This window comes from Triturus cristatus, chromosome 6, assembly GCF_964204655.1.
Source record: "Triturus cristatus chromosome 6, aTriCri1.1, whole genome shotgun sequence".
Classification (NCBI taxonomy): Eukaryota; Metazoa; Chordata; class Amphibia; order Caudata; family Salamandridae; genus Triturus; species Triturus cristatus.
Window position 1 is genome coordinate 1313865189 of NC_140589.1, and position 18643 is coordinate 1313883831.

At 46.0% G+C, this 18643-nt stretch overlaps 1 protein-coding gene across 3 annotated transcripts in view; it reads left to right on the forward strand.

Annotated features, from left to right (window-relative positions):
• LOC146821352 (uncharacterized) overlaps positions 1-18643 on the forward strand; it is a 143082-nt gene that overhangs the window by 40815 nt on the left and 83624 nt on the right. For 2 of the 3 annotated variants that reach the window (XM_085612285.1, XM_085612286.1), the window contains exons 2-3: positions 14972-15092; positions 15913-16023. In XM_085612285.1, the coding sequence (XP_085468411.1) occupies positions 14972-15092; positions 15913-16023 (232 nt within the window). Of the gene's footprint in view, positions 1-14971; positions 15093-15219; positions 15304-15912; positions 16024-18643 lie in introns of all 3 variants that reach the window. The other variant, XM_085612284.1, reaches the window with a different exon arrangement.

Consider the following 18643-nt stretch of genomic DNA (forward strand, 5'->3'; position numbering starts at 1 on the left):
CCCTCCCTGGTGTCTAGTGGGTGGATCCCTGCTTGAGGATCGCCCTCCTGGGACGATCCCCAAGCAGGGATCCACTAGGGAGGGGTACCATTGGAAAGGGGAGATTCTCCCCTTTCCAATGATACCTCTCCCGTCTTTCTACGTGCCTGGGGGGCTGCGATAGCCCCATGAGCACATAGAAAGTGAAACTGAAATGAGCCTAAAGGCTTTTGTTTTTGGGGTCTCTGTACTCACAATGTAAAAAAACATATTTTGGTGACGTTTTTTTTTAATTTTACGTTTTAAAATGCCACTTTTTGAAAGTGGGCATTTTATTGCTTAACCATTCTGTGCCTCTGCCAGTCTGTAAAATGCACATCTGACAGGTGGGCTCTTATGCATTCACTCTAGATAGTCACACAAAGGGAGCTGACATGTGCCTTGCATATCCTGGTGGCCTATCACCAGGCTGATGGGCCTTCCTGAGCTAGAGTGGTGGGAGGAGTTGTCATAGACACCTGAATAGGACTGTGCCTGTCCTCTCATAAAGCTGTCTCCAAGCCCTGTAGTGTGTCTGGAGCCATGTCAGGGAGAGGCAGGGGCTTGTGCACTACAAAGACTTTCCTTTGAGTTTGCCTACTTTAAAGGTAGAAAGGGGTATAAGTATTCGACCTCTGACACCCCAAAATCAGAACACTTCTGAACTGAGGACATTCTGCCAGGAAGAAGAGCTGCATGCTGCTGGAGAGACGGACACTCTGCTTGTTGATTTGTTGTGCCGGCATGCTATTTGCTGCTTCTGTCCCAGGAGTGAAAGGACTGGACTTTGCTTTATGTATCCTGCTTCCAAGATTCTCCAAGGGCTTGAATTAACTGTGCCTCCTGTTAAGAATTCTCAGGGCCGTCAAAGACTTCACCTGCTAGTGCCTGGGTTGTTCTGCTGAGAGCCCTGACTTGCAAGAGGTGGGTTTACTACTGCAACCTTTCATGATATTGGGATTGCCCCAATCCCTGATATCCACTTAAATGGAACGACATAAAAGGTAGCCTGCCATTCCCTTGTAATATGGACCACAATAGCTAAGAGATTATCTGGTTCTGTGGCACAGGAACATTTTAACATTACTCACAGAGAATGATTTGCTGATTTACTGAACTATTTCAGGTTTTATTTATGAAAATGCGGTGGTTGGCAATCCTCCTTGTCACTGTTCTTCCTCGTCTTTTTGCAAAGCAATATTTTTTTATTTTTAAGGGTTACAGAATTATTTCGGGATGTACAATGTACTTTTCTACTTTTAACAGAGGCATACAGCTTCTTATTTATGTTGCTTTCACCCTCTCTGCTGTCTATATTGATGCTTTAGTTACTTACACCCACAACTGTACTAGTGTATGCAACTCTCTGCTACTCCACTCCACTCTATGCCACTCTGCACCACTACATCTGCAGTACTCCACTCTGCTGTACGTCACTCCACTCTATGCCACTCCACTCTCGTCTTCTCTACACCACTCCATGCCACTCTACTCAACTCCACACCACTCTGCCACTGTACGCTATTCCACTCTATGCCACCCTAGTGTACTCCAGTCTACTCTACTCTATGCCACTCTACGCTACGCCATTCCACAGTGCCACTCTACACCACTCCATTCTAGGCCACTCTACTTGCTGCCACTCCACTGCACGCCACTTGCCGCCACTCCACTGCACGCCACTCTACTCTATCCCACTCTATCCTACTCTAGGCACTCCACTGTACTCTATACCACTCCACTCAGTGCCACTCCCTTTCACTCTACTCTACGCCACTACACTGCATGCAGTGCCACTCAACAGCATTCTACGACACTCCATTCTACAACAGTCTGTGTGCTCTACTCTATGACCCTCCACTCTACTCTATAATACTCTATGTCCCTCCACTCTACTCCACTTCACTGTATGCCACCCCACTCTATACCACTCTATTCTATGCCTCTCCATTCTTCGCTTCTCCACTCTACTGTACGCCTCGCCATTCTATGCCACTCCTCTCCACACAATGCCACTCAAAAGCACTTTACTCCAGACTACACCACTCTAGACCATTCCACTGTACTCCACTCTAAGCCACTCTACTTTACACCACTTCACTCTGTACCAACCTAATCTACGTCACTGTACTCTATGCCACTCAACTCTATGCTACTCTACTCTGTGTGACTCTACTGAAGTCTATGCCACCCCACTGTAGGCCACTCCACGCCACTCTACTCCACGCCATTCTGCGCCACTCCACTCCACTGCCCTCACTCTACACTATAATTCTCCACTCCACTCTCCTCTTGACTTCACTCCTCTGCGCCACTCTCCTGAATGGTTAGGCCACTAACTTTTAGCCACGTTGACCAGTAGTCACACTTCTGTACAACATTGCTAAAAGACATTGGCAAAGCCAATACCTTTCACATAGGCAAGACCTATTAGCTTTGCCAATGCTTGTTATTTATTCTTTTATTTCAGTGTCAAGTTCCCTGGGTCTTTTTTTAAAATTTAGCATTTTGTGTGTTTAATTCCCAACAGTCAGGATCAAACCATTTTGCACTTTCAATGCTTAGCTTCATGTTTATCTCAAAATAATTTTTGGGGTCTTTTACCTGGGTACATGCAACAACCGTTCTTTTTGATACCATTGCAGCTTACTCAGACTTTTATAAAGTTCAATTTCCATGCAGGTATCGGATTGATAAGCGTAAAGTATTTCAATGTGAGTAGTCAAGACGTGCACTCAACTGTCTTGGTATACAATCCCTACAGAAAGGACTCTATCAAAGTAGTATACTTTATCCCTTAATTCTGGGGAAAGAAACGCCTCCATTGCCCAATGATTACACCCCTCAATACCTAACAGCGTATAGTCTCTAAACTGATGAAATTGCAAAGTTAGAACCAAAATTATAGTCAATAGAACATAATCGGTTTCCATAACAAAAGGTTTTATTTGCTGAAGAATCGAGAGGTGTGCTTCCAATGAGGCAGATACATACATTTTTTGCCAACAATCTACCTATAGGATGTTCCCCTTCCTTGAGCAATGACAGGTCGGAAAATTGCCTTTGAGATTTTATAAGCATCTAATACATCCCCTAAGATGTCATATGTGGTTGTTGGTAACAGCTTCCTATTAAAATCCCCTGATATTACTTCTGTTGTTTCCAGATTTTAACAGTTCAATCTCTAATCCTATTTCTTCCAATATCATTGATATTATAGATGTCTTATTTTTATGAGTAAACATATTCACTAAAAACAAAGTTTCATATACCACTGCATTTCCAATAATTACAATTATCTTAGCACATTTCATATTTACTTTTGTCATTTTTTTTAATATACTTTTATATAGCGCGAACTAGACCCGAATCGGGTATCGAAGCGCTTTACATTAGCACCAGTTTCGTTACAGAAGGACACATTCATTTTTGTTAGGCACGGGGAGATTAAGTGATTTGCCCAGAATCACAGGATGTTGAGCGTCGTTGCCGAAACTCGAACCCAGTTCTCCAGCTTCGAGACCGACCGCTCTAGCCGTAAGGCTACATCCTCGCCCGTCATTGTTATATCTTTTATAATTGTCTTTGAAAGCAGTATAAGTAAGGCACCACGCAGTCTCCAATGTCCAGTCTCACAGCCATTCACATAGAAAGCATCAAAACCTTCTACCATAGGTTTCTCCCGCAACCAAATTTTCTGGAGCATTATAATGTGATAGTGAATAAATATTCCTAGCAAAACAACAAGTAAATGTTCAACACCATAAGCATTTGAGCTTTATACTTTAATGTTGCAGCGGCACATCCATACTTTTCTGCGCTATTACATGGAGGTAGTTGAGAACAGTCATTTTATTGTGATAAAATATCATACCTGTGGAAAGTTGAACAACTATATGGAGATCTCTTCCAATCATTATTACTTTCATTATTAATTACAATATGAAAGGTAGAGAGTAGTTTTTCCGTATATTTTGCTAGTCTCTTGTTTGTCATGGATTGGGATTATGTTCGTAGAAAGACATCTGACCTGATAACATCCCATCATGGCTCTTCAGTAGCTGTGGCTCCCTTCACTTCAAAGTTCTGCTTTTTTCAAGACCAATGCCATTCAATGTATCTGAAGATTTTTAAAATCACATTCTTTACAGAAGGAGAAAACAGAGAGATTTTTGTTGGTAAATATCAAAATAAATGTTCAGATCTTGGTTTCCTTCTTTCCCAGGAATTACGTGTTTATATGTAACCTTATTCTCTACAAGCTCCCCTCCTTGACCTTCTTTTGCGTCCATGAGATCCGCTGCCAAAACTCTCTGCTGCACCTTTTCCACTGCCTTACCTACAATACACCATCACACCAACCCCACAACAACACTCTTACAAAGCCTGTCGGCTCCAGAATGACCACAATTTAAGACTGATCCAGTTTCTGAATTGAGCTGTGGAGCAGTCAAGAGCCAGCTCACCGTCATCACCCCAGCAGCTAGGGCTCACATGGTTAAACAGCAGATGGATGAAGACCCAAATAAATGTCTGGCCGGTGGTAGGTAGCCTGATTCTTTACAGCCCAGTGACATGGCCTCCCAGCCTACAACGCCGGCCCCAGGCCATGTCAGCACAGCCGGAAGGCCTGGGTACAAGTATGCCCAGCCACTTCTGTGGAACTCTGGCGTCTGGTACCTAGGTCTGTCCCTCGACATCTTAGTAACTCTCATTCTACATTTTGCATCTCCAGACAGCCCTGTTTTCGGGGCCTCGGACCGTCAGTTGAAGGCTGAGGTGATAGTATTGACACACACAGTTTCTTTGGCCCCTGTATCTACGTTCTCTGTCTGACTCTGTGCTGCTACTGCCTCTACTGAACCGAAAAGGGAAGTCTGACAAGATTAAACTTTCCAAAATGAATTTTCTGAGTAACATGGATGGCCTTCATAGGGATTTGTATCCTTGGCTGCATGAAAGTTGGAACAGAATTTATCAAATTATTCAAGCTCCAAACAATTTCAAGAAACCACACGTTAAAATATATCAAGTTAAACATATAACCTATATACCCATAAAAGGTAAAAAAATACCCTGATGAACCTGCCATGTGTCAGATGCTCCCTCCAGAATACAGATGCTTACCATACGGCATGAGATTGCCCCATCATTAATACCTATTAGCAGGAGATCACCAAAACAGTTGAATAAACCCTGTAGCCCAATAACCACCAGTTGGGGTTTACATACTGCTTTCCAATGTTTTATTATTTCCTCTGTTAAATGGTTCATCCCTTCTGCCCTGTTGTCAACTAACCCTTCCCTGCTTGGAAACCGGATCTGGTCTTGAGTGCCACCATTTTCTCAGGTGAGTTGTCACCTGGGAGGAGAGCTGGCAGCACCCTTGTACCTCTCGTCTTGCTCACAGAATTAACCTTACTTCACAATCCTGCATAAATGAAGTCATCTGTACCATGGCAATGAATTTCCTGAACTGGATATACTACGCAGTTCTCCTATTCGTGGCTGCTAACAAATGCTGGTGCATTATTCATCTAGACTCGCCTCTGTAGGATTGTTTCTACCCTTCTCCATATGTGGGCACGTTGCATAAATGAGGCCTCAGAAGGCCCAGTCCAAATTAAGCTTGAGTCCTTGTTGCTCCAATTCCTAAGAAGCTCTAATCTGTTAAGAAATATTCTTCCACTGCGTTGCAGTACATGTAATAGTCCACTTGAAATTTCTTTCCATCTTAATCCCTCTTCAGCCCCCACAAAGCTTGATCCCTTCTGAGGCCCTTTGGCAGTCGTGTGAGTGGTCCGTTTTCTGTGAGTATTCTCATTTACCATTGATGTCCTGGGAGCAACTTTTCTTTTAAACTCCAATTAAATACCCATAGATGCTTGATCAAGGGCTAGTGAGGCAAAGCAGTCAATTTTTACTGTGGTAGATTGGAGTAGTTAGAGAACCAACTGAAGGGAGACAGATCCACATAAACTGTTCAGCCAGTGTCTTAGTTGCAAAGAAAAATATAAGTTTAACTTAGAGATAAGTAGAAAATGCAAATTAAAAAAATTCTGAATGTATTTGAAACTTATTGTGTCCAGTCCAAATATTATTATTACTCATATATGCCAAGCGCTCGGTTTCTTTAGTCCTTGGCCCCATGGCCAACCAATGTTGTACCATGGGACTGCACTCAGGTTGATTAATGGAACTTCGGGACTCATATGGTTGTTTATTAAAATGTTCACAAAAGTTATTTGATGCTAAATGCTTACAAAAGGTTTTGAAACTTGAATCAACCTGGATGAGGTGCCAGGCAGAACAATACAATGCAGCAACTTGCTATGATGATTGTAGTACTCTCTTGAAGCAATATAGCTCTGTATGCAAGACCACACAACTGGTATGACTGCAGTATCTAGTGATGAGTTTCTAACAGAAAGAAAGTAAGTCTCTGAATGAAAAAACACCACCCAACAACAGGGGCCCGATCCAGTATAGTCAATGTTGCAGTTAGATGCTGTGAGAGTTTCAGCGTCCAAGTCAATGGCAACAGTGAATCCTGCTTTAAGTGTCTATGCAGGACTCAGTTCCGTGTTTAAAAACCAATTCAGGCTTCAACTGGGTTTTATTCTTTAAACAAAAGACAGTGTGTTAGTGACCCAATAGTTACTTGAATTTAAAGTTTTGAGCGTGCTGTAATAGCTTTCTCAAATAGCTTGCCCCACAGAAATAAAGGAGGAGGGCTAGACCGCCAAAGCCAAAACAAGAGGGTCTAGCCTTTGAATCTCTGTTTCGATAGGATCAGGTAGCTCCATTGGCTAGGGGCAAAGCTGAGGCCCTCAGAGGAGCCTCAGTCTGAAGTCGCCATATTGTTTTTTGTCCCTGAATGCTGTGCTGAAGGGTTTGGACAAGGATGTAGTGATGATGTGGCACCTTAGGATTAGCCAGGGGTTGCTTGTCTTCTAGAACATTTCAACCCTACTTAAAAACCCCTGCCCAAGGGAGAGACAGATGAGAATACACGGTACCTGAGAGCGAAAGAATGCCCAGCTTGAAGGAGAAGCCACTTGATCCCTGCAAGGATGGACTTTGGCACTTTGACTCCAGCTGAGCCTCAGGACTAGGATGGGTCTCTCCGGGGCCAGTGACACTGAGCATTTTATGCCCATTGAGGAACAGTTGGGGGAATTAACCCGCCTGGGGACTCTGAATGATTCCCCTAGACCTTTAGTGGACTGGCTGTTGACTTTGATGGTGCCGCACAGGTCCCCTGCATGACAGCCCTGAGGTTATGGGGCCTAGGAAGTGCAGCAGGGAGAGTATTCTGCTTGCTGGCTGTGTAAGATATCCCCGCAAGCAGAATAGAGACTCAGGAGCGTAAGCAGAGGAAATGTCTGGTGCAGAGATTTGGAAAACCTGCTCCCTACAAAAAGAAATGTTTAAAGGCCAGAAGACATAAAAATGTTGGCCCCTGGGTCTTGGCTCACTCCAGAGGAATCTTGGCTGCAGAGCGTGATTTGCTGTTTCTCGTGCGCAGTCCCCTGGGGGGATTGAGTTTACAAAGATCATATCACTAGTCCCACAGGGCCTATCAGGACGATGCTTCATGCGATGTTTCTGCCTCATAATCCCCAGCAAGAAGGTAAAAATGTGCATAATTTATTTGTGGCACCCCAGGAATAGCAGGGGAAAGACTGATATGTTTAAATGTGTTTGGTTGGCTGCAAGATGTGCAGCAGCCCCCAGGAATGTTTTTAAGAAACTAGCCCCAAGTCGTCTAAGTGGATGTATTGATGAACTTGGGAGATGTTTTGTTGACCCTTAAAGCATGAGCCTGTACTCTGTACATGGACTTTGGAGTGTAGCAGCTCCTATCGGCTTGTCCTTTGACTGCTATAACAGTCTAATAAACGGAAACCTCTGCAATACATGTATTGATTGCAATACTTTTGTTGATGTTGACAATGCAAGGTTTAACAGTATAATGAAAGCTATTGACTGTTGGTACTACTCCCATTGATTTCAGTGGTTGATCATATAATATGCCAGAGGCCCATTGTGAAGCAGGGATGGTATACGCTCAAATGTAGACAGAAGAAATCTGCCCTAATTGAGGCTGTCAAGGCGAAGTCACAACCCCTGATCCAGCAAGCCAGGAAAGAATATAACTGGGTGGTTGCAAAAGCCAAAAAAGAGTGGGAGGATGCATATTGGCATACACTTAGAGAGGCCAGTGCTGGGCAGGATGCTGGTCGCTTTTGGAGCGCTATAAGGGCAAGGAACAGGCCCGACAGCGAGCTTATTACTTGTAATATTACTGGGCAGACCTGGTTTGATCATTTTTCAAGCCTGTATTCTTGTCAGTTAGGAATCGCTACTACTTCTGCTCCTTGCAGCTCCCTAATACTACCTGAAGAAAACACCTTATTCCCATTTACAGTTAAGGAGGTTGAATACGCGATTAGCTGTATTGTCCCCCAAAAGGCAGCTGGCCCTGATGGCATCCCTGGGGATCTGCTTCGATCTAATCTGCCGGTATGGGGGAAGCTTATTCATACCCTACTCACTGCAATTGATAAAGGTGCCGCTGTCCCCGAATCCTAGAAGGGGGCTGAGGTCGTCCCCATTTTTAATAAGGGCCAGAGGGAGGACCCAGCCAATTATCGCCCTATAAGCTTATTAGATTCGATCCAGAAGGTTGTGGGGAAGGTGCTGCTTGAGAGAATCCTTCAATGGGCCAATGATAATGAGGTTCTCTCTGATTATCAAGCGGGTTTTAGGGCTGGCACCGGCACTATAGAGCAGGCTTTTAGGTTATTATTGATTTATTGGAAAGTGGTTGTCATAGGCAAAGGCAGTCTTTATCTTGCATTCATCGACTTAAAGACTGCCTTTGACCTTGTGCCCAGAGGACAACTATGGAGTGTGCTGGCAGATATGGGGATTCCACCTAATATCTTGTCTATTCTAGTGAGGCTACATGAAGGTAACTTCGCGCATGTGAGGTGGGGTACCGAGGGGCAGAAGACGAACAGGATACCGGTGGGGAGAGGGGTTCGCCAGGGATGTGTTCTTGCTCCAACCCTTTTCTCACTATATATGAATGGGGTTGTTGAGCATCTACTCGAAAAACCATCAGATGCACCATCCCTGGCAGGGGAGCGAATCCCCACCCTCTTATTCGCCGATGACATGCACCTAATATCAAAGACTCCGGTAGGCCTCAAAGGCCTCCTAGATAGTTTTCAGGCCTTTTGTGACCAACGCGGCCTTGTTATAAATACTGATGACCAAGTTTCTAGTCTTAAATCCCCCGAAAAAACTTGGGCGATCCCCTGTACTTAACAGTGTATCCCTGAAGATATCTGGGGCCTCTCGCTCATACAGTTGATATCTGGCATCGAGCCAACTCCCGACTGGGGTGGTCAAATGTCCTCACAAAGGCTACGCCATTGTGGTATGCCCAAAAGTTGGGTTCTCTCTGCCATCAACCGGGCTTTGAGAGATGGGACACCATCGGGATCTCCGTTATAGGAGACCTGATTAAGAAGGGGTCGATCCTCAGTTTTCAGGAGCTTCAGGATCAATACGCAATGGAGCAGGGGGAGCAGTTTAGATATATGCAGATCCGGCACGCCCTTATCACAGCAGTGCCGGACCCTGCAGGGATACCGGAGTCGTCACCATTGGAAGATCGGCTGCTCGATGGGCCACTGCACTCCAAAGCCATTTCACTGACCTACAAAAAACTGTGCAATAACATACCTGACACACTGCACAAGCTCAGAGAACAATGGGAGTGAGACTTGGGAACACTTTTTTTTTTTTTTTTTTTTTTTTTTTTTTAAACCGTTTATTGCACAATGAAAAAGTTACAGGCATGGGCCTACAACCATCCGGCCGGCCGCTAGAGTAGCAAAAGGCATATAGCATACATACAGTGAGAGTCTCTTGGCGGAGCAGATTGGCAAATCAGGTGACATCAATAGCGTAGGCCGCATAACTCCTAGCCCACAATACGGTTTCTTTTTATCAAACAGAACAACACAAAAAACCACACCCGCAAGGCAACCCGCGATCCAAGTGACAGTACGTGCTCCGTAGATGGGGGATCCTAACCAGCAGCAGAACTCTGAAGAGGGGAATGGGAGTATAGCAGGGACTGGGGAGCCACGTGCCCACGGCTGAGGGAGGGGGTCGGCTAAGGAGATGGGGCTGGCGAGGCTGCCGGTAGCAGTGGCGGCTCACAAATACCCCCACGGTAAGCGTTCCAGGGGCTCCAGATTTTCACCCACGCCCCAGGCTTACCCCTCGCCACATACACTACTTTTTCACGAAACATACACCAATCCATATGTTCTTTCCAGGCCAACACCGCCGGGGGCCTCTGGGATCCCCACAATTGGGCAATGTCACGCTTCGCTATCATGTATCCCAGAGTCACCCACCGCGTCTGCGGGACCGAATAATCATTTGGTTCCCACACATTCAGCAAGCATCTCCTCGCTTCAGGCAGCAGTGCGACACGCGTAACCACACGCAAGACCTCATGCACACCACGCCAGAATCGCTCCACTTTCGGGCACTCCCACAGTATATGCATGAAAGTTGCCAAAGCACCACAGCCGTGCTTACACAATCCGTCAGCAGCAAAGCCCATACGTAGAAGCCTCGGCCCCGTGACGTAAACCCGGTGAAGGATCTTAAGCTGGACGAAGCGAAGGCGAGCCGGGATGGCCACCTCCTTCGGAGAGGCCACCGCGGAGATCCAGTCCTCGTCGTCCAGCTCCAGCCCATCAGCAACCCAGGCCTCGCGGAGGCCAGTCAGCAGACACGATCTGTCATTGATCAGTTTTTTATATATAAGGGAGATCGTGCTGTCTGGTACATGGCCATCCAGCACCCTGTCCTCTAGGGGGGAAGACTCCGGAATGGACGCAACATCCGGGAAGACGGAGGCCAGCGCGTGGCGGACCTGTAAGTATCGAAAGTACTCACTGCCTTGCAGCTGAAACTCCGTCTGCAGCGTCTCAAAAGTCTTGAAGCCCCCCCTAGTCCAGAGATCTCCCACCGTGCTGATTCCGATCGTGTCCCACTTCTCGAAGCCCTTCGATGTCCACAGGGAGCCCAACCTCTCAGACGCATATAGCGGTGATGCCCGGGTCAAACGGTCCTTCCACCCCATAGCTGCATTAGCCGCGTGCCATACACGCACCATGACACGCGTCGGTCCCGTCAGACGGGAGTCGGGCGTGCCAGAGTAGAGCGCTCGATTATAATCGCCACCGGGCAGGAGCATCTTGTCCATTTCAAATGCCGGGTTCAAGGCGGGCCCGTAAAGGCCATGATTGATTGCAGCTAGCTGGGAGGCCCAGTAATACCGTTTAATGTCCGGGAGGGCGACCCCCCCATCGTACCATGGGAGCGTCAATTTGGCCAGAGCAATACGCGGCCTCCCGTCCCAGAACAGGCGCCGCTGCAGGCCCTCCACCTCGCGGAAGTAGCGCGCTGGGACCAAGTCCATAGTGTTCTGGAGGGCGTACAGGAAGCGCGGCAAGGACATCATCTTAAACAAGGCCGCTCGGCCAAGTGGCGAGAGCGGAAGACGCCGCCAACGGGCGACATCCTCTCGCAAGCGCTGGAGGGGGGGCAACAAGTTCCGCTCATAGCGGGCCTCCGGGTCCAGAGTGATATATATACCCAGGTACCGGAACCCCTGGGAGGCAATCTGGATCGGGCAGTCACGCGGTAGAGCCGGAGCCTCCCCGGAAAGCACATATACGCAGGATTTCGCCCAGTTGATGACAAGGCCTGAGTTACGCCCGAAGGAGCGCAAAACATCAACCAGGACAATCAGCGATTTGCGCGGGGAGGCGAGATACAAAAGGATATCATCGGCGTAGAGGGACACGCGGTCCTCATACTCAGGGGTCCAGCGGAGACCACGGATAGAAGGGTGCCACCGTAGCCACTCCGCCAAGGGCTCCAAGGCCAGTGCAAACAGGAGCGGCGACAAGGGGCAACCCTGACGCGTGCCCCGCCCCAGCACGAATGGGGCCGAGACTCGCCCATTCACCACCACCTGCGCCAATGGGCCCGAATACAACAATTTGACCCAGCTAATGAACCCCGGGCCAAATCCGAATTTCGCCAGCATCGCCCAGATGTATGGCCACTCAAGCGTGTCAAACGCCATGGTGGCGTCTAAGGATGCCAGGATGGCCGGCTCCCGCACAAACGGGACACGCGCGAGCACCCCGTGCAAGCGTCGCAGATTAAGAGCCGTGTTGCGATGGGGTATAAATCCAGATTGGTCTTGGTGGACCAAGTCGCCCACCACACCGACCAACCGGTTGGCCAACACCTTGGCGAGGATTTTGGGTTCCGCGTTCAAGAGCGAAATTGGCCTGTAGGATGTGACCCGCTCACGGGGTCTCCCCCCCTTGTGTATCACCACGGTCGTGGCCAGACGCTGGTCCGGCGGGAGGGAACCCTGCGAGTGGGCCGCCAGGAACATCGCGCGGAGGTGGGGCGCTAGTACATCCGGGCGCAGCTTGTAAAGCTCGATGGGGAGACCATTAGGGCCCATGGCCTTGCCGGACGCGACCGAGCGAATAGCCAGGGCAATTTCGTCCGAGGTGGGAGGAGCGTCCAGCGAATCCCTGTCCTCCACCGAAAGGGAGGGCAGCGCTATGTCCCGAAGCAGGGAATGGGAATCTTCCTCCGAGCAGGGGGAAACCGGGGAGTACACCTCGCGGAAGTAATCCGCGAAGCAGGAGACAATGGCTTCCGGCTCGGTGATACGCGCACCATCCATACTCTCAATCAAAGGAACCACACGACTCGCTCTCTCCCTCTTATCCAACCACGCAATCAATTTACCCGCCTTATCGCCCACATCATACAATCGTCCCTGTTGCTCTCTACTGAGGCCCCTGGCCGCCTCCGTGACGAGGGCCCTATAGGCCGCCTGCTTGAGGTGCAAAACATGCAACTTGGCATCCGTTACCCCGCTCCCCAGGTCACCCTCCAGTTCCACAATCTCGGCCTCCACCCGGGTCACCTCCTCCCGCTCACGCCTCCGGGCATGGGAGATAAAAGAGAGGGCCTCCCCTCTGAGGACTACCTTAAAGGCCTCCCACAGGGAGATGGCCGAAGGGACAGACCCCACGTTCTCGTCAAAATATCGCTGTAAGGATTTGATCAAGTCGGCACGAATAGTGGGGTCTCGCAAGTACCATGCATTGATTGGGGCCACCCTGCCCTCCCCCCTCGGGAAGACATCAAAATGTAACAGTAATGGGGAGTGATCCGAAATACCCCGCGCCAGATGGCACACCTCTCCTACCCTCCCAGCGTGGGCCGCCGGGACCAGGATGTAGTCAAGTCGCGAGAGGCTACCATGGGCACCCGAGTGGAAGGTGTACTGCAGCTGCGTAGGGTGTTTTAGTCGCCAGCAATCCACCAGGCCCAGTGTGTCTAAAAGGCCGGACAGCCACGTCTGTGCCCGGGGGAGGTCCCTAGGGGGGTGACGATCCATAGAACCAGAAACTACCGCATTGAAGTCCCCCCCAACCACCAGCAGGCCACCCGGGAGGTCCAGGAGGAGGCGAGACTTGGGAACACTTGACGATGAGGATTGGCAGGCAGCACAGATGTCCTCTAGAGAGGCGGCCATCACCCTCCGCTTCCGACTGATACAATTTAAAATTTTCCATAGATCGTATTTAACAGGAGTAACACTTACAAAGATGGGAGCCAGGAGTGATCCACTATGTCTCAGGGGCTGTAACCAGACGGCAACCTTTTATCATATGATATGGGAATGCCCACAGCTTAGACAAATATGGGAGGGGGCCACGACTCATATTCAAACGGCACTAGGGAAAGAACTGACTCTTACACCAGGGCTGGGACTGCTTAATATATGGGCGGAGACAGATCTTACAGAGGTGGAACAACAGCTAGCCACACTTGGATACACCTTGGTCAAACGAGAAATAGCCAAGAGATGGGGGCGTCGGCCTCTCCGGTGACGGGAGCTTGGCTTCAGGAGGTTGATAAATGTATGATCGCAGAAAAATAAGTTTTTATAATCCGGGGATGACCGAAGAAGTGGGATAAAAAATGGGGCAAGTGGAATGTTTATCGTGGTAATCTCTGTATCTCCCCGACGTTGGAGCTGGAAATGAGGCGTGGGGGTGATCGAGCAGCGGAGACCCTGTCAATGTGATCTTTCTGCCACTGTCCATGCTTGTTCATTGATTGCTGAAAAATTGAGTATAATGTATGCATAACTACAATTGGAATTAATAAAAAAATAAAAAATAAAAAAAAATAAAAAAACAATGTATCCCTGGAGAGGGTCACTGTATTCGATTATTTAGGTATCCGTATTTCAGATACCATGCAGTGGACCCCTCATCTCCATAAAATGCTGCTAAAACATAAGAGGGTTACAGGGGCGCTGTATAAGGAGCAGCGATCTGCCACGACCCGACCTATTGCACCTGTTATTGACATTTATAAGGCTAAGGGTGTTAGTTCTGCCCTCTACGGTGCAGAGCTTTGGGGCACATCTAACACAGATCTATTGACAAGGTCTGAGAATACATTTTTGAGGGGCATTATGTCACTTCCGCAGAGTACCCCAATGATTTTTAAAGAAAAGACTCTAACTAGAAAATAATTTATTGATGGGTGTTGTTGTGTACTAGCGAACTGGAGTTAAAACTGTTGTAAAACTACTTTCTAACAATGTTTACTTTATAAAATTGAACATGGTTAAACCGGTTTCAATTAGTTAAAAGTTTATGTACAGTTTTAAACACTAGGCATTTTTATACTTTTGAAATGCCATGTATATGAATGGTTTAAAAAAATAGGGAGTAAAACACCCCCAACCTTCTGTTCGGATGAGGTGAGTTGATGATCATGTCTGATCCGTTTATATTTCTTACAGATACAGTCCCCAAATGTTGCTGCCTATTTTTCGGAGGCTGAGTGGAAGCTTTTACATGAGTGGCAAAGGGAACTGTACAAGAATGTGATGAAGGAAATCCACCAAGCCTTAATCTCACTGGGTACGTATGTATCTTATTTTTACACGGAGCTACAAATTTCATATGACACTCATCTTTGTTTATCTTTCAGAGACTGCCGAAACCCCCTTTCTGCATAATTACTGAAGTTTGTCTTTTCGCATTGTAGAACTATCCCAATGTTGCAGAAATCAGCTAAAGATAACAACACTCAAGAAAATATCCTATCTAAAACAATCAAAATGTGGTATAGGTATTCTTTGATCTTGTGTCTTCTCTTGCTTTTGGCATACTTAGACACTACAGTGTGTACTTGCCTTACCCCACTTTTATGCTACCATATCTAATCTGGATAAAGCATTATAATATTATGTTTCTATTTCTGAACTGTCTTTCAGAGATTATAGATTATAAGAAATAAAATACCCCAAAATGTATGTAAATATGATATTGCAAGTGTTACCTCAAAGCTGCGTGACTCTATAAGCCCCCTACACCCTTTTATCTCTGTTTGGTCGGAAACTCTTTGGTAACTTTCAGCATTAAAATAAACTACGCTTAAGAGATACCTTTTCTCATTTTTATTTAGTTCTCAATGGCTTATCTCTGTACTGCTTCTTTTTAATTAGCGCTTAAATTCGACATAAAAGAAGAGCCCAGCTCCTATGTTTTTTTTAAATACACCCCGAGTTTATTGTGAAACCTCTTGATTACTTTTTTTAAATAATATGATTGGATACCGGCAAGATTGTACAAATCTTCCCTAATCTCATATTTTACCCCATAATAAAACTCTATTTTATTATTGCTTTTATCTGGGGAACTGTGTCTCATTTTAAGTTCTGTTTACTTCCGGTTACAGGTCCTCTTATTGCTGCCACAGTCTTTTCACTAGGTGCTCTAGAAAAGGAGCAAGTGTGCATACCACACAAACAGCAGTTGGCGAGAAGACACAGCAAGAATTGTTGTCCAAGTAAGTAAAAGGTGCCTACATGTTTCGCCTGGGATTAGGCAGTAATAGTTAAACCCATCCTTTGGATTACTAATACAAATTTCAGTCGATAATATGGTAGCACATCCTTACAGCAGTGTCTCACATATAGACATTGCTTGCAAGTAGTAGAATAATATGGAAGATCCTATTGTTATAATTAAGAGTTTTAGCCAGGTAAGTGTGATTAAAAATGCAGCCATCATCAGGAGAATAACGGTTTTTCAAATGGAATATGTAGCATCGCACAACAGAATGCCTGTAACATTTGGAAGCCTTGCAAATAAAATCTTGGAAGGGATACAGGATACATGAAAACCTTATTGAAGGTTTTTAATAATCAATCATTTGTGAGCGACCCAGCTATTAATGATGTGGGTACATAGTGTTTACAGATGCGGCAGGAGCTTTACATTTTAGTCTTCATCAAAGAATATATTAAAGACATGTGACTTGTTCTGTTGTTGGGAATAGTCATGACAGTCATCAGCCGCAGGCAGTACCTCCCTCAGTCTTCATGCAAGTGGAAAAATACATTTCCACTATACTTGAATTATAGGCGAATTTGAAAATGTATGACCTTGGCTTATCTCAGTAAGAGCTAGCCATTTTCTGTTTGTTCAAAGCAATAATAAAGATGGTATTCAGATGACAGCGAAGGATTAACTGCCTGGCTTTAATCTGACAAGAGACCAACAATGATATGTGCAAGCACAGATAGGTCATTATTTTCAGGAAATGATGAACCAATCCATGATTCTTGGATGAGGCAGAATTCGTGATGACAAAATACACTAGGCACTAACTTAATCACTACCAGTATATAATCAACCTCCAGAAAGTGCACTTCTCTTTATGCAAACATAATTCATTCAATGTTGACTATGTTTAGTGGTGCACCTTTGATGAAGGGATTTTTTTGAATGGTGCAGCAAATGAAGCCAGAAGATATTAAATAACCAGAAATTTACAGATTAGCAGTGGTACCTTGAACAGAGGCCAAATAATTATTGCTGCCCATACTTCAAGGCCACTCATGACAATATGAGCAGTATGTGGGCAGGTAAAGTCTAGTTGTCTGTCCTGGGGCGTATGACTTTTTACAAGCATTTGACTGATCCCATCCCTTAATTGCATACTGAGAATAGCAGTCTTTCATGAATATCCAGATAGATTGTTTTGTCAACTATTTGAGAGGTATTACTGTATCTCAGTAATTACTTCCAAAAGCTATTGTTAGACAGGTGTCCCTGAAAGGTCAATAAACAGATACAGGATTATGTGCGGCAACAAAAATGTAAAATGGTTAAACTTTATACAGTGATACAGGAGCACTGAACAAGAATCGTGAAGTCGATTCCTACAAGAGATTTCTCTACATAATTGTGGACTGAAAACAACCTAATCACTCCTAAATGGGCAGGCAGATTTTGAATCATCTCTCTCCATCTGCTTCTTCATACATGCCTCTTATCTTAAATGTCCTTCAGTCTTAGAAGAGGGGCAGGGTACTCAAATTCAACGTGTTTTCATGCACTGTGTCCTGAAGTAGAAATATTCGACCAGCATGACATATACATACATATATGGAGATACCTACATTCTCTACCACACCATTTAGCAGCTTGAAATGCAAGGATTTATTTGGTGGATGGGAAGTACCAATCCATACTAAGGGGATAGGTTTGGTGGGCTACAACGCTAGGCCAGGACTGTAACGTTGCCTGGCCTTTAGGAAGGTTAAAGCTCTCTGACTTACTTTAATATTAAATCCTATACTCAGTTTTATTCCCCCAGCTCTACTAGAATAACCGGCAGGGATACCACAGGATCAGTCACTAACAGTAGTATATCATCTGCAAATATGTTTATTTAAGGGCATCTCGCTCAAATCTGATGTCCTTGATACACTTGTTTTGGTAAGCAGGGGTTTCCAAAGTGAAAACAAACAAGCGAGGAGAGAGTGGGCACCCATGTCTCCTAGTTAGTACTGTGTGCACCCAATGCAACAAGGTGTTGTTAAGCTGCATATTTTCGGGCCTGATAGCCAACGAACACTCAACTCTGAAATCTTTGCTAAAACCCATTTTCATCACATCGTCCCCCAGAAAGACCCACTCGACTCTATAGAACAGTTTTGCCGTGCCTAGAGATAGGAGTACTGACCTATGGTTCCCTTTATGTCCTATATCTATCACATGTAGCTCATTATTTGAGTTGTCCCCCGGGTGCATAGTCGAAATGAAGCTAGATTGGCCTTGAGTGTGGAAATGTGGGCATCAGCCCCTGCGTGTGTAATGTGAGGATTTTAATTTGTATCTTAGTGTCAACATTGATGAGTTAATTGGCAGTCTTTGGCTGGATTACCTTGTTTGAGTATGAGGGAAATAGTGGCTTCTCAAATTGTGTGGGTAGCTACTCCTTTTTGGACGATCTCTTTATAGACTCTTAAGATCACTAGCAACAGGCTGACACCAAAAGCTTTGTAAAAGAATGCTAGGAAGGCAGTGGGCCAGGGAGCTTTAAATATCTTGAGACCATTGATGTGATGGGGGAATCTCCTCCTTTGTGACTGGCTTCTCTTTTTCTGCCCTTTCTAACT